We start from the raw sequence: 13,777 nt of genomic DNA, 5'->3' as shown, positions 1-13,777 counted from the left end.
TGCCTTTTATTGGTTAGGCTTCTGTCCAGGCTCACTCCAAGGTATTTTGGGAGAGGCTCATGCTCTACCATTTTTCCACAGAAGGAAAGGTTGAGTTGTCAATTCGACTCTGCATTGTACAGGTGAAATTCAGAGGACACTGTCTTCGTTGGATTTGGCTTCAAGTACCACTGCTTGAAATACTCTTCCAGGGTGTTCAGGTCTGTATTCAAGGTTGATTGTAGGTTGGTAAAGGAGGTGGATTGATGTAAGATAGCTAGGTCATCGGCATACATATACTTGCTTGATCTGGTACGAGGTAGATCATAAATATAGATGTTAAAAGGTATAGGGGATAACACAGAGCCCTGAGGAAGACCGTTGTGAATGAATCTGGGCCTGCTCTTTTTTCCACCAATATGGACCCGGATCTTTCTGTTGGAGAGAATGGATTCAAAAAGTTGTAGAGTTTTTTTACACTTTATAATATTTCCTAATTTTAGGAGGAGGCCCCTGATCCAGACAGTGTCATAAGCAGATGTTAGGTCAATGAAAGTGGCTCCAGTTTTAAGTTTCTTCTGGAAGCCTGCTTCAATTTGAGTTCTCAGGACCTGGTCACAGCAACTTCTTTCTGGCCTGAAGCCAGCTTGTTCAGTCGGGAGTGCTCTTTCGATGAGTGGTGAAATTCTTTTAAGGAGAATTCTTTCAAAGAGCTTAAAGGTGGTGCAAAGCAAGGAGACGGTCGTAGGTTTTTCACTTCATTTGGATCTTTCCCTGGTTTGGGCATGGCAATTATTTTGGCTTCCTGCCACAGCTTTGGTAATTTACCAGACATTATGATTTCTGAGAAAAGGGCAGCAAGCCATGTTTGGCCATGTTGACCAAGATGTTTTAGGAATTCAGGGAGTATACCATTGACTCCTGCAGTTTTGCCATTCTTGGTAAGTTTTAAGGCTATTTGTATGAGTTCAGGAAGCTCAGGTTCCGTCTTCAGGATTTGTCTGATGGAAGCTTGTACAGCAATTTTCCTGGTAGAGCTGGGATGAATCTTGGAGGTTTTCAATAAATGGTTAGCCATTTGATCAGGAGTTATCTCTGTTGTTTTGTGTGTTGTTGGCTCTGCTCCACCTAATTTTCTCAAAAGTGATCAGCTTCTCCAACTAGATGTGACGAAATCGAATTCACTGATGGTTGAGATCCATCTTTCCTTTCTGTTTTTATCCAGGGTTGATATGAGCTCCTAGGCTATAGCTGGATCTTCAGTTTCCTCATATTTGGCTAGGAGTTCCTCACTTTCTCTACTCCAACATGGGATATATTGTTTTCTGTAGCCTCTAGGGATAGAGGCTTTTGCTGCAGATTTGAGTAGTTTAACAAATCTAGGATAGCAATTAGGAGTGGGTGGAATTGCTCTAATGGTTTGCTCGATTTGTTTCTGAAATGCAGACCAGTTGGCCCTGCAGAGATTCCATCTAATGATTGGTGTTCCGCTGATGACTGGGATTGATATGTTCCTATCTCTATTAATGTAGGATGATGATGACTATTAGGGAATCTGTTAAGGATGGTTCTGATTGATGGAAGAGGCTGGTCTTCGGAGTCTTTAGTGACTATGCACAGATCTGGGGTGTAGGTTCTGTTCCATCTGGCTGAGTAAAGAGTGCTGTCCTGCTTGGCAGGACAGCACTCTTTACTGTCCTGCTTGGCATCATAATTCAAATACAAATTATATGTATCCATCCAGTTTGCTATATTATTACCATCCTGGTTGTTAGAGGAATAGCCCCACATGGTGTGATGGGAATTGAAGTCACCAACATAGATAGCAGGGTGAGGAGGAAGTATAATAAGAATATGATACTCTGTGAGGGGCAGCATGGTTTTGTGAAGGGTAGGTCTTGCCTTAGTAATCTTTTAACTTTTTATAATAGAGTGACAGTTAAATTGGATAAAGGCAAGAAAGGTGACCAGCATGAGATGATACCAATGAATTTTGCAAAGCTGTTTGACAGGATACTACATGGAACTCTATTATGCATACTGCAGCAAGTAGGGATGGATATGAATAAATACTGGTGATATGGATAAAAGGTTGGCTCATGGACAGATACCAAAAAGTAGAGTATATGAACAGGCAGAATCCAGAAGGTAGGTGACAAGTGGTGTGCCACAGGGCTCTGTGCTTGGACTACTTCTGTTTTTGTACATGAATGACAGGAAACAATTTGAAGGAAGATATTCAGTTGTTTGCTGATGATGCAAAGTTAGGTAGGTTGGGTAATAATTAATCAAGGTCATATAGAGACTTGCAGGAGATTTAAATAGGCTTACGGTACGGGCAAAAGATAATGAATGGCAATTGAATGTGGAAAAGTGTAAAAAAGTTATATATTTTGGGATACAAAGATTACCAGCTGTGTATCACATGTATTTATTTATTCATATGGAGTTTTCTCCCTCGTCCCTATTGGGGCGAGTTGAGGCCCCTCATGGGGGGGGTTAATTATTTATGGCTGTAGATCCGTGTGTTCACGGGGCCGGTTTGCCTTCTTGCGGGATGAAAAACCCCAGATAAACTGTGGGGAAAAAACCTGCTGTCCGCATCCAAGACCGGCTAACTTGGCTATGACTGAGGAAGATCCTTAAGCTCCTCACGTCAGCAATAGGAATCGAACCTAGAACACTCCTTCCCCAGGCATATGGTTGCGAAGCGCACAGCCATTACACTAACCGCATAGACTGTACCACATTGAGAGAACTGTACTCCAGGAAATTGATGAAGCCAGGGATTTGGGAGTAGTAGAGAGAGAGAGAGAGAGAGAGAGAGAGAGAGAGTGAGTGGAAGTTTAGAGGGCATATTGCTAAAGTAGCTCATGGTGGCTCATAGGATTACTTGATTATTGAAGAACGTGCTAACAAGCAGAGATAAGGGAGTTATCATTCCTCTTTATAAAGCCTTGATATGATTACATCTGGATTACTGTGCTCAAGTCTGGTGTCTTAGGTTTCTTGGGGATGAGGAAGTGGTGGAGAGGATCCAGAGGTGAGTCATCAAGATAGAAAGAATTTCATAGGACTGATGCAGGGGAGATGTTTCAACACTTGACTAGAATTAGCAGAACAAGAGATCATCCCTGGAAGTTCGATAAGAGTGAGGTAGCAAGGGTGTGAGGAGACGAGACTAGATTTTTAGCATGGAGAGTAGTGAATGAATGGAATGGGTTACCTGAGTCAGTTGTAAGTGCTTTGTCTGTTAATGGTTCTAAGGAGAGGTATGATAGATATTGCGTTGATACTTTGGGTCTCTCACGATGAGTCTTAGAACACCATGAAGGTTGGTATTAGGGAGCCCTGGCTCTCAGAAGCAGATTTGCTGACAGATATTGAATGTAAAGAATACAGAGTACTTAGGAGTAATTCATTTTTTTCATTTTTGAAATTATGGATTCTACATCACACCAAAACATGGTATGAATGCAAATTTAAGGAAGTTTGTGTGATCTTTATCAACCACCCCCAATTTAAACAATAATGATGGTCTAAAAATCACATACATGTGGAAGGCATATATTTGTCCCACGAATCCTTCCTCTCTAAGAACAACTATAAACAGGACTGTAGAAAATCTAGGATCCTAAATCTAAAATAACTTTAATACTAAAAAATAGGACATCACTGTTAAAGAAAAAATCTATAAGAAAGAATGTTTATTCATGTTGTAATTTATATATATATTTTTTTTTTATCAAAAATAACAATTGTAATAATAGAAATAGGACATCATCGTTACTGGAAGGGAAACCATCTGTAAGCAAGAATGTTTATTCATGTTGTAATTTATATATATATTTTTTTTTTATCAAAAATAACAATTGTAATAATAGAAATAGGACATCATCGTTACTGGAAGGGAAACCATCTGTAAGCAAGAATGTTTATTCATGTAATCATAAATTAAATCTAGCTTGATGTATTTATTATTTTTTTTTTTCACTAGAGGCATGCCAGTGAGTAGCATGCGATTAAATCATTGTTTCTCTTGCTTATGGTTTGAAATGTAATGCAGCTTGGTTTGTATATTTATGTATGCTCCAGATGATGATCTTGATATGAAGATTGAAACGTCAGGATAATAAAAAGAGTTATTTTAACACGGTTGTAGAATCCATAATTTCAAAAATGAATGCTGATCACCGTGTAACATAACACTAAAAGAAAGGAATACTTAGGAGTAATAGTAGAAGGGAAGGGATGTGATGCTAATGTTATCGGATGATTTGAGTCCATTTGGAATAAAAAAAAGTTATGGTTTTTTTATGTGTGTATATATATATATGTGTGTGTGTGTATCTGACCCACACATGAAATATCACAAGACCTATAGCAAATCAATGCCATGTGTGGGCAACAGTAACAGTGTTCCATGTAGCAGTGATAGTGAAGCTATTTGATGTGAGATGGAGTAACAAAATCAAATAAATGCTTTGGTATTGCTACACATCAAGTAGTTCAGCTGTTAATCACAATGAAATGCATTGCCAAATAAACCTAATGGATATTAAATGATTAATCATCATGATTGACTAATATCCAAATATTGATTGGGTCTCAGTGAAATCTTGTAAAATGAATGAATTGAGCTGTTGCATGACAACTTCCTTATGCAAAATGTGACAGAAGGAACTTAAGGACAAAAACAAAGAATATTAGACCTGATTGTAATGTTGTGGGGGGGGGATGTCAGTAAAATACATGCATGTTCTGCCCTCTGGTTGGTGGCAGAGATCATGCTATACTGACCTGAGAAGTGGCAAAAGTGTATGGATATTCCATTTTGAAAAGGTTACATATCGAACTTCAAAGCTGGAAATGATGACGAACTGAGGAGAATACTAGGTTCATTCCCATGGTATTTGTTGCTAGATGAGAAGGATATTGGCTGTGCATGGGAAGTATTTAAAAAATAAATCAGTGATACAATATCAGGATATGCCCTTAAGATGTGGAAGAAATACCATGTGCACAACAATGTTGATGTCAGTTATGAAAATTATAAGATGTAGACCAGAAGAGTTACATTTGTTGTAGAGGAACTGTGGGTAATATGGAATACTATTTTACACATAAAATGGTTTTCTCTATTACCCACAGTTCCCCTACAGAAAGCTAAATGCAAATATAAAAAGAAACTGGGTCTGCAAGCTAAAAACAACTCCAAAAATTCTGTTATTTGCAGGAGAAAAAGAATTTGTAAATGTAAAATTTGTATTTTATGTAATTGTAGAATTTGGGGTTATAAAAGAATCACTCATCAATGTGGCAGATGTAGAAGACATTGTTAATCTAATGAGTGCCAATTTTGTCAATAGCTAGCTACCTGGTATATGCAACCTCTGCACTGAGGAAATTCTGATAGGACAAAGAGGTATTAGAACTTGCATAAACTGAATATGAATTCAGCAGCAGTATAAACTGAATATGAATTCTTTTAGCATCTGATGAGATATCATCAGATGCTAAAAGAGAGTTCATCTGAACTGGATGTATAATTTTAGTCTCAGCACAGGAAAGATTTCACGAGAGTTGAGAGAATATATGATAATCCCTAATAAGATTCTGGAAAAGTTGGTAAGAGATCTCATTCAGAAATTTTATAATAATGTGATGTTTGAGTTAGACAAGGAGAATGGATACACCATGATATTTTTGGACTCTGCTAAAGGTTTTGATAGGATTCAGCATGCAAAGATGGCTAACTGATAGATATGAAAAAGTGGTGTATTGAGGGTGCGATACTGCAAGATTTAAGGTGACTAGTGGTGCACCCTAGGAATCAGTCCTTGGTCCATTGTTGTTCCATCTTTACTTTAATGACATTGCAAAGGATTTAACAGAACACATACAGCTATTTGTTGATAATGCAAAGATGGGCAAGGTAATCTTGAATGCAAATGATGTGCATCACTTACAGAATGATTTGAATAAGCTTGGATTCTGGGATACTTTGCTGTAATAAAATACCTAATGGTATGTTATATTGGCAGGAAGATAACTACAAATTTTGTAGTTAGAGGGTAACTGCAAATTTTGCAAATATAGAGGATTGGTTTCACGGAAAGTGTTAAAAATGGTTTCAGGATTGTGGAATGTAGATTATGAGGAGAGATTGGGAATTTGTGAACTGCAGATGCTAGCAAACAGGACAGAGAGGGATGATATGATGAGAGACTTGCAAACTTCTGAAAAGGTCATGTGGGATACGATAGAGGGAATGTTTAATTTTATGGAAGCTAGGGAGAGGATGATAAGTCACCCATGAAAGTCGAGAGTGAATGCAGTCAAAAAAGGGATGAAAGCTAGATTTTTCTTTCATAGAGTGATATATGTGCATGACTAGAATGGCTTGCATTTAGAGGTTGTAAGTGCAGGTAGTGTCTATGAATTCATGAGCAGGTATAAGTGATATGTGGCCTTCCTCAATGAGTCTTTGACCTCTGGTGTTCTCTTGTAATAATAACAACAACAATTATAATATTGGTCTAGGTTTTGTGAGTCATTATATAATTTGGGGTAGTAAATTGCTATTCTTCTCAAGATTTCTTCTTTGTTTATAATCGACACTCCATTTCTTTCTTTAAGAGAGCGATTTATTTTTCTCCATAGTCACCTTCTCTCTTGGTCCTTTTAAAAGGACCAAGAGAGAAGGTGACTCTTATACAACTATTGTGTTCTCTCATAATTCTTACTTCTGTTGTTCTAAAACTTTTAATTCACTGTGTCATTCTTTTTCTTATTAGTTTGCATATCTCAAAGAATTCTATTATACTTATGTTATTCAAATCTGATTTTATTTTGAAGGAGGTGGTGATAGGGTTTCTTTCGGTACTTTTTCTTTCATGTCACTTTTGGTTAATCCGCTTATTATTTTGTGATTTTTTTTTTATTTTTTAAATCTAAGTCTTCAGTATTTTAATCTTGGTCAGGATGTATGTATATGTACTGCTTGTACTTCTTGCTGAAAGAATAGGAAACAATTGACTTTTAATACTTGCCTCAAAAATCTCAAAGAACAATGCTTCCGATAGCTTTGTATAATCAGGAATTTATCAATTTCAACTCACCCTAAAGAAGTTTGCTTCCTTCTCATATTAGAATAATATCTCAGTAAAGTAATAATCTTATATAGATAGATCATCTTGTATTTATTGTAGAAAGTTTTTGAACTTAGTTACAAAGTAAGTTATAGTGGAAAATTTTATTCTTGTTTTAATTCTTTACTCAATCAGGCATATGCAGTAAAGTTTGCATATGCTTGGCATAGCTTCAGGTGAGGTATCTTCATATGTAGCAGTGAAGCTAATAATGGAAATTATTAGCTTCACTGCTACATATGAAGCAGTGAAGCTAATAGTGAAGTCAAATGGGCTATCAGAGAAAAAGTTATGACTCAGGGAAAGGTAAACAAAATTTAAAAAAGAACATATAAATAAAGAAGATGAACAACTAAACCCAAGCCAAAGATGATACAGTGGATTAAAAATAAAAAATAGAGAGAGGGGAAAGAACAAAGGCAGATGTTATGATTGTTATATAAAACTATAAAGAAATAGTTATAAAACTATTTATAACTATTGAAATGAAAGATTATTAGAAATTAGACTCAAAACATTAAGAGACCACGTAACAATTTTTTATGTCTAATTTTTTTTTTAATGTGATTTTAATATTATAGGGAGATCATGTTGAAACTTCATGATGAGACTCCAGAGATTATTGGGTATCCAAGGTAAATAAGGAAGCTTTTATTATGTATTTATAATTTTTATTATATCTGTACTTTATGTGTGCATGAATGAGTGAGTGTTGGCTTCATTGCTGGCTCACATAAATATTTGCAGATTATGCTCTGGAAACTCTGCACTAAACTAAAAAATAACTCAAACCTTGATAAATAAAGATGTATGAAACTCCCCAAGATATGTACGAGGGTGGTCTGAAAAGTTCTTAGCCTAACAATGAAAAAATGAATTTATAATTTCAAAATTATTTTTATTTTTCAACATAATCTCCCTTAAGACTAATACATTTATTCCAGCGATGCTCCAGCACCATCTGCAAAATACCCCTCTACAGCTGCAATCACCTCTTGATTCGAAGGAAAACGCTGATCAGCAAGGAAGAGTTTTAGTTTTGGAAAGAGATAGAAGTCAGAGGGAGCCAAATCTGGGGGATAGGGTGGGTGTTCCAACAATTCATAACACAGACCCCTTAATTTTCCCATTGCCAAAACACCTTTGTGAGCAGGTGCATTGTCCTGATGAAAGATGATTTTTTCTTCTGCAAACCAGGTCTTTTCTCATGAATTTTTTCGACTAGTATGGTTAAAAGATCGGAATAATATTTCCCGGTTATTGTTTTACCCTTTTCAAGATAATTAATAAACAAAATGCCTTTAGCATTCCAAAACATTGATGCCATGAACTTTCCTGCTGATGGAACCAACTTTGTCTTCTTTGGTGCTGAACAACCGGCTTCTGTCCACTGTTTTGAATGCTGTTTGGATTCTGGTGTGTAATGGTGAATCCAAATCTCATCCACAGTAATAAATCGATGCAAAAAATCAGTTTTATTTTTGTTAAAATGCTCTAAGCACTGTTCGGAGATTTTCATGCAAGCGCTTTTTTTATCTGCTGTGAGTAAGCGCGGCACCCATCTTGCTTTTTCATTTACAATTCTTCATGCAAAATATATCCTACACGTTCTTTTGAAATGCCTATAGTCTCAGCAATTTCACACACTTGGACTCATGTCATCCAATACCATATTGTTCACTTGATCAATGATTTCTGATGTTGTTACACTTTTGGAAGTCCTTCATGTGGATCATCTTCAAGGCTGGTACAGCCACATTTAAACTTGACAACCCATTTCTTAATTGTTGAAAATGAAGGAGAAGAGTGCCCATAAACTTTTATGAACTTCGAATGAATTTCTTTCACCGTTAAACCTTCTTTTACAAAGAATTTTATAACCTCATGATACTCAATTTTATCCATTTCAAGGGATACAGACAACACTTTTGCTTCAGACAGATGTATAAAACAAACTACTTAATAGAATGAACTGCAATTTCATATGGATGTGTATGACAGACGTACCAACTTAGAAGAAAAAATCTTGCTGATAGTGTTGCCATCTATGGTTGAGGCTGAGAACTTTTCAGACCACCCTTATAAAAGAATAATGTTATGATCTGCTGACCAATCAGCAAGGCTACTGGACATCATCCATATTAGGTTACCTTTCAAAAGATTCTAAGCTCTTAATTGTTTCCTTTTGCAACAGCTACATAACATTGGAATTATTGAATGAAAATTTAATTTCATTCCTCTGTGGTGTATCTTCATTCAGTAAAAACAAGAATTTGAGTATATCTTCCTGTGTAATCTGCATGTAATAGCCAGAATTATCATTTTGTAATATAAAGATGTTCATTATCTGGTATTTGGTTTTATAATGGGGATGGGGGGTGCCTCGCTGTGTCTGCATTATTAAATTAGGCTTTTTTTTTTCTTTTTTTTTTTTTCAGTATCATCACTGACATTTCTCCAACATAAGTCTATGAAACTTCTCAGTATACATGCATGGCTAGAAGGGAAAAAAATTAACTGAGATGATGATTACTATTTACTTATCATCATGTAGCTTCCTCAATAGAAGGGTGCAGCACCGTGTCCTTGCGGTCCTCTCTGTTGGCAATTCTTCTTTTTGTTTCAGCATAATCACATGATCCTGTCCATGATCTTATATCATCAAAATTTTTTACCTATTTGATCCTCTTCCCATAATCTTTCCTTCTAAAACTGTTAGTGTCCTCTGTCCTGCTGATCCACCCAATACATGCCCTGCCTTTCTCTGGATCATTTCCTGCAATAAAGATGTCTATGTTTTCATTCTCTATAGTAGCTCTGTTTGTCACATGCTCTGTACATGAGATTTTCAGAGTTCTTCTGTAGCACTGCATTTCAAAGGCCTTACTCTCTTGTCTCTTGTTGTCTTACTCTCTTCTTGAATACCCAGGTGTAACTTCCATATGTGAAAACTGGCCAAACTAATGTTCTTATCATTCTCTTCTTTGTCTCAGAACCCACAGAACTTCTGAGCAGATCTTGATTTTTACAGAAGACATCTTTAGTTATTGTGGTTCTTATTTTTATTTCTTTATCTTGTTTTCTATCTGCAGTAAAGTAGATACCGAAATATTTGTATTCTGTTGTATGCTCAATTTTTATATTGTTTATGAATATTTCTGGTTCAGATCTATTATCTTTTGAGATTCCCATAAATTTGGTCTTTTTTTTTTTTTTTTTTGCATTTAAATGTCTAATTTTTCTAGAATATTAAACAGTTGATTGTGTTTTATTTGATTGAAGATTTTCTGAAAATCTATGAAACATGTACAGGGTGTTTGGGATAAATTTGACAGTTTCGTAAGGAAAAAGAAAATCTTCTTTGTATCTATTAAATTTAATGAATTGACAAAAAAACATTACAGGCAGAGTTAATTACAATACTATCAACAAGATTTACTCAAAATAACCACCATTAGCATCGATCACAGCTTCAATTCTGCTTCGGAACCTCGAACAAGCTGATGCTACAGTCTCCCTGGGAAGGGCCGCAAAAACTGTTTTAATTTTATCCATTAACTGGGCTTTTGTATTACTGGAAGTGCGATTGGTGTCTTTTTCAACTGCGCCCCATACAAAATAATCCATGGGGTTAAGGTCTGGGGAGTTTGGAGGCCAAACATTTGGACTGGTGAAGTCGTAGAAATTTTCAGACAACCATTTTTGACTTTTCCCAGAGGTGTGGCAAGGGGCCGAATCCTGCTGCCATACATACGGCCTACCATTGGCTACCCTTGTTATCCAGGGCTTGACTACAGTTAGCAACTCCACGAACAAAGCCCGAATTCCAATGCCAGGGTTCTTCAACACCTGATCCTGCAGATTTGCGAGGAATTATGCTGTACGAACGCAATCAGATCGTCTGCTAGGGATCTTTCTTCTTGCTACATCCTCGTAGTCACCATTGCAAGTCGCTAGTTCATGCCTGATTGTTTTTACTGTATTCAGGGAGCATTGGGCAGCAGTCGTAATATCCTTATTTTGATGGCGGGCACGAATCATCATGATACAAGTTATTCTCTTCCATGATTCAGGTGGGTTCCAGCTATCCATCCTTTCTGACATCTTGTATATGAATGAAGAAGGGTCCAAACTTTTAAATGAAGAGAAGTGTGTGTTAATACATGTAACTTACGGAAAAATATAATTAATTATAAATATGTCAAATTTATCCCGAACACCCTGTATATGTTCCTGTTCTTTTCAAGTGATCTTTCTAGTAACATTTTTAGTTCCAGGATAGCATTAATGGTTCCCATTCCACTTCTGAAACCTTTCTGTTGTTCACTTAGTTCACCAGTTAAGGCTCTTTCAATTTCTTTATTAACAGTGGTTAAAATGATTTTTATTATTATTAAAATGATCACAGTTCTATAATCCTCACAATTTTGGGCATTATTTTTCTTTGGAATTGATATGTAGAACGATGTTGTAAAAGAATCTGTTAATTCTGTTGTTTTATAGATATGCTGGATGGTGTCCACTAAGTAGGTGTTTATGACACCTTAGGTTATGTGAAGCAACAGATACCAGTCTACCTACAAGAAGTGAGATACAACACATAATTATTAAAATGATCACAGTTCTATAATCCTCACAATTTTGGGCATTATTTTTCTTTGGAATTGGTATGCAGAATGATGTTGTAAAAGAATCCGGTAATTCTGTTGTTTTAAAGATGTGCTGGATGGTGTCCACTAAGTAGGGGTTATTGTAACCAATCAAAACTTTTAGCAGTTCTGCAGGGATGTTATTACACCCAGGGGATTTATTATTAGGAAGATTTTTGATTGTGTGTTGTATCTCACTTCTTGTAGGTAGACTGGTATCTGTTGCTTCACATAACCTAAGGTGTCATAAATCATCTATCATGTTCTCATCATCATTATCAATGATTATGTTTCCATCTTTGTATTTAATGTTGTTATATTTTGTTCGTTTTGCTTTTCCATTGAGTTCTTTCACTTTCAGAAATATTTTTCTGGTTTTGTAGTAAAGAACTTTCTCTGCTTCTTTTTTTTTGTGGCACTACTATCTCAGCACATTGGTTATTTATCCATTCTTCTTTTAATCTCTGCATGATTGTTTGATTATGATATAAATCCATTGATTTATATCTTAATCTTTCTTCTTCATTTGCTCTTCTTTCATCGATAAGGTCAATTACTTTCTTGCATTATCCATAGTTTTTTCTTTCTTTCTTCATGTTTACTGATGTGGTTCTTATCAGAAGTTATGATAGCTATTTGTAGATAGTTTGTTCCATTGAGAAGGTTCACTTTCATTTTGTAACTGTGCAGCCAGTAGTTCTGCAACGTTTTCATTAAAGTTTGATTTTACTGTTGTATTTTGTAGCATCTCTAAATCCCATTTATGGGTTTGTATCCTTTAATTATTTTCAGACAAATATTTATCATCATTAGGACTAGTCTATGATCAGATCCACAGTTAGCACTTAGCATGAACTTTGACTTCCGTATTCCATTGATGTAAAGCTGACTGATCACAATATAGTCTAAATGATTTTTGTATCTTCCATCAGGACTTTCCCATGTGTATCTTGCTGTTGGTTTTTGTTCAAAATAAGTGTTAGTTATGATGAGACTGTGTTTGTTGCAGAAATCAACTGATTTTTGTGCTCTCTGATTCAACTTTTGAATTCCAGTCAGCCATTACACAAATAACTTGATTTTTCTTGCCACCAGCTGACCTTTATACACCACTCTATTTCATCATACATGTTATCAGATCTACTTCTTCATTCTGTTCTGTAGGAGCATATATCTGAATGATTTTGTTACTAATTTTAATTAGTTACAAAAGTTACTAAGTTAATAAATAGTAATTATTTTCTTATAAGTCTGTGTTGTGTTCTCATCAATACCCCCTCCATGTGGGGCACCTGTTCGTGGTGGAGGGGACCTCCCAGTGATGGTACTTGCCCTTTTCATTCTTCCTCATTTTCTTTGCTTTTCTTCCTGTATTCTTTGCTCTACTTCTCCTGAGTCTTTTTCACTATCCTTTTTCCTGACCACCACCACTGGGATCCAGCGCTCTGCCACCATGTTTGCCGTGCGGTGCGACCCATGGACATCCGGAAAGGGGGATCCTTGTAGTCTTGCACTACTTTGGCCCCTGCTTTGGCAAGATGGTCGGTCCTGAATGGCCCAGCCAGGATCAATCAGCTAGTGGGCTTGCCTGCAAGGATCAATGGTGTTGCAGTAAGTCTCTCACCCCATGGTCCAGGGTCGGGATCCTAGACCTGCTGCAGTGCCGGTATAGCCTCCAGGGTAGCTCTGGCATTCCAATCCTGAGCATAGTCTTTGCTTGCCTTGCTTGCCAGATTGTTGGTGTCCATGTGTGGCTCCATGGTGGGCAGGGAGCTCTGGCACCAAACTAAAAGCTCCTTAAATATTAATCCTTCATCCTTAAATGTTTCAGGGACCCTAACAAAGTCCCAACCAAGTACTGATGCTATAGATACAGCATATGGAAACAGAAGCAAGAAACAAAAGATATCGGATACTAACATAAATGTACCAACCTTTTTAATCATTCATGCAACAGGTGAAAAACCAATTGGAAAAATGTCACCCTTCTTTATCCAA

General features: G+C 36.5%; 1 protein-coding gene across 1 annotated transcript in view; it reads left to right on the top strand.

The window, feature by feature from the left end:
- The window catches only part of LOC150107135 (small ribosomal subunit protein mS39-like), a 369,834-nt gene that overhangs the window by 291,841 nt on the left and 64,216 nt on the right, over positions 1 to 13,777 (top strand). The window contains exon 17 of the mRNA XM_090391018.1: positions 7,712 to 7,765. Within this exon, the coding sequence (XP_090247144.1) occupies positions 7,712 to 7,765 (54 nt within the window). The remainder of the gene's footprint in view (positions 1 to 7,711; positions 7,766 to 13,777) is intronic.

This window comes from Typopeltis vanoorti, chromosome 4 (assembly GCF_054136105.1).
Source record: "Typopeltis vanoorti isolate ZY-2024b chromosome 4, IOZ_Tvanoo_1.0, whole genome shotgun sequence".
NCBI classification, from domain to species: Eukaryota; Metazoa; Arthropoda; class Arachnida; order Uropygi; family Thelyphonidae; genus Typopeltis; species Typopeltis vanoorti.
The sequence above is the reverse complement of the archived record's forward strand: the minus strand, read 5'-3'. Positions and strand labels throughout refer to the sequence as shown.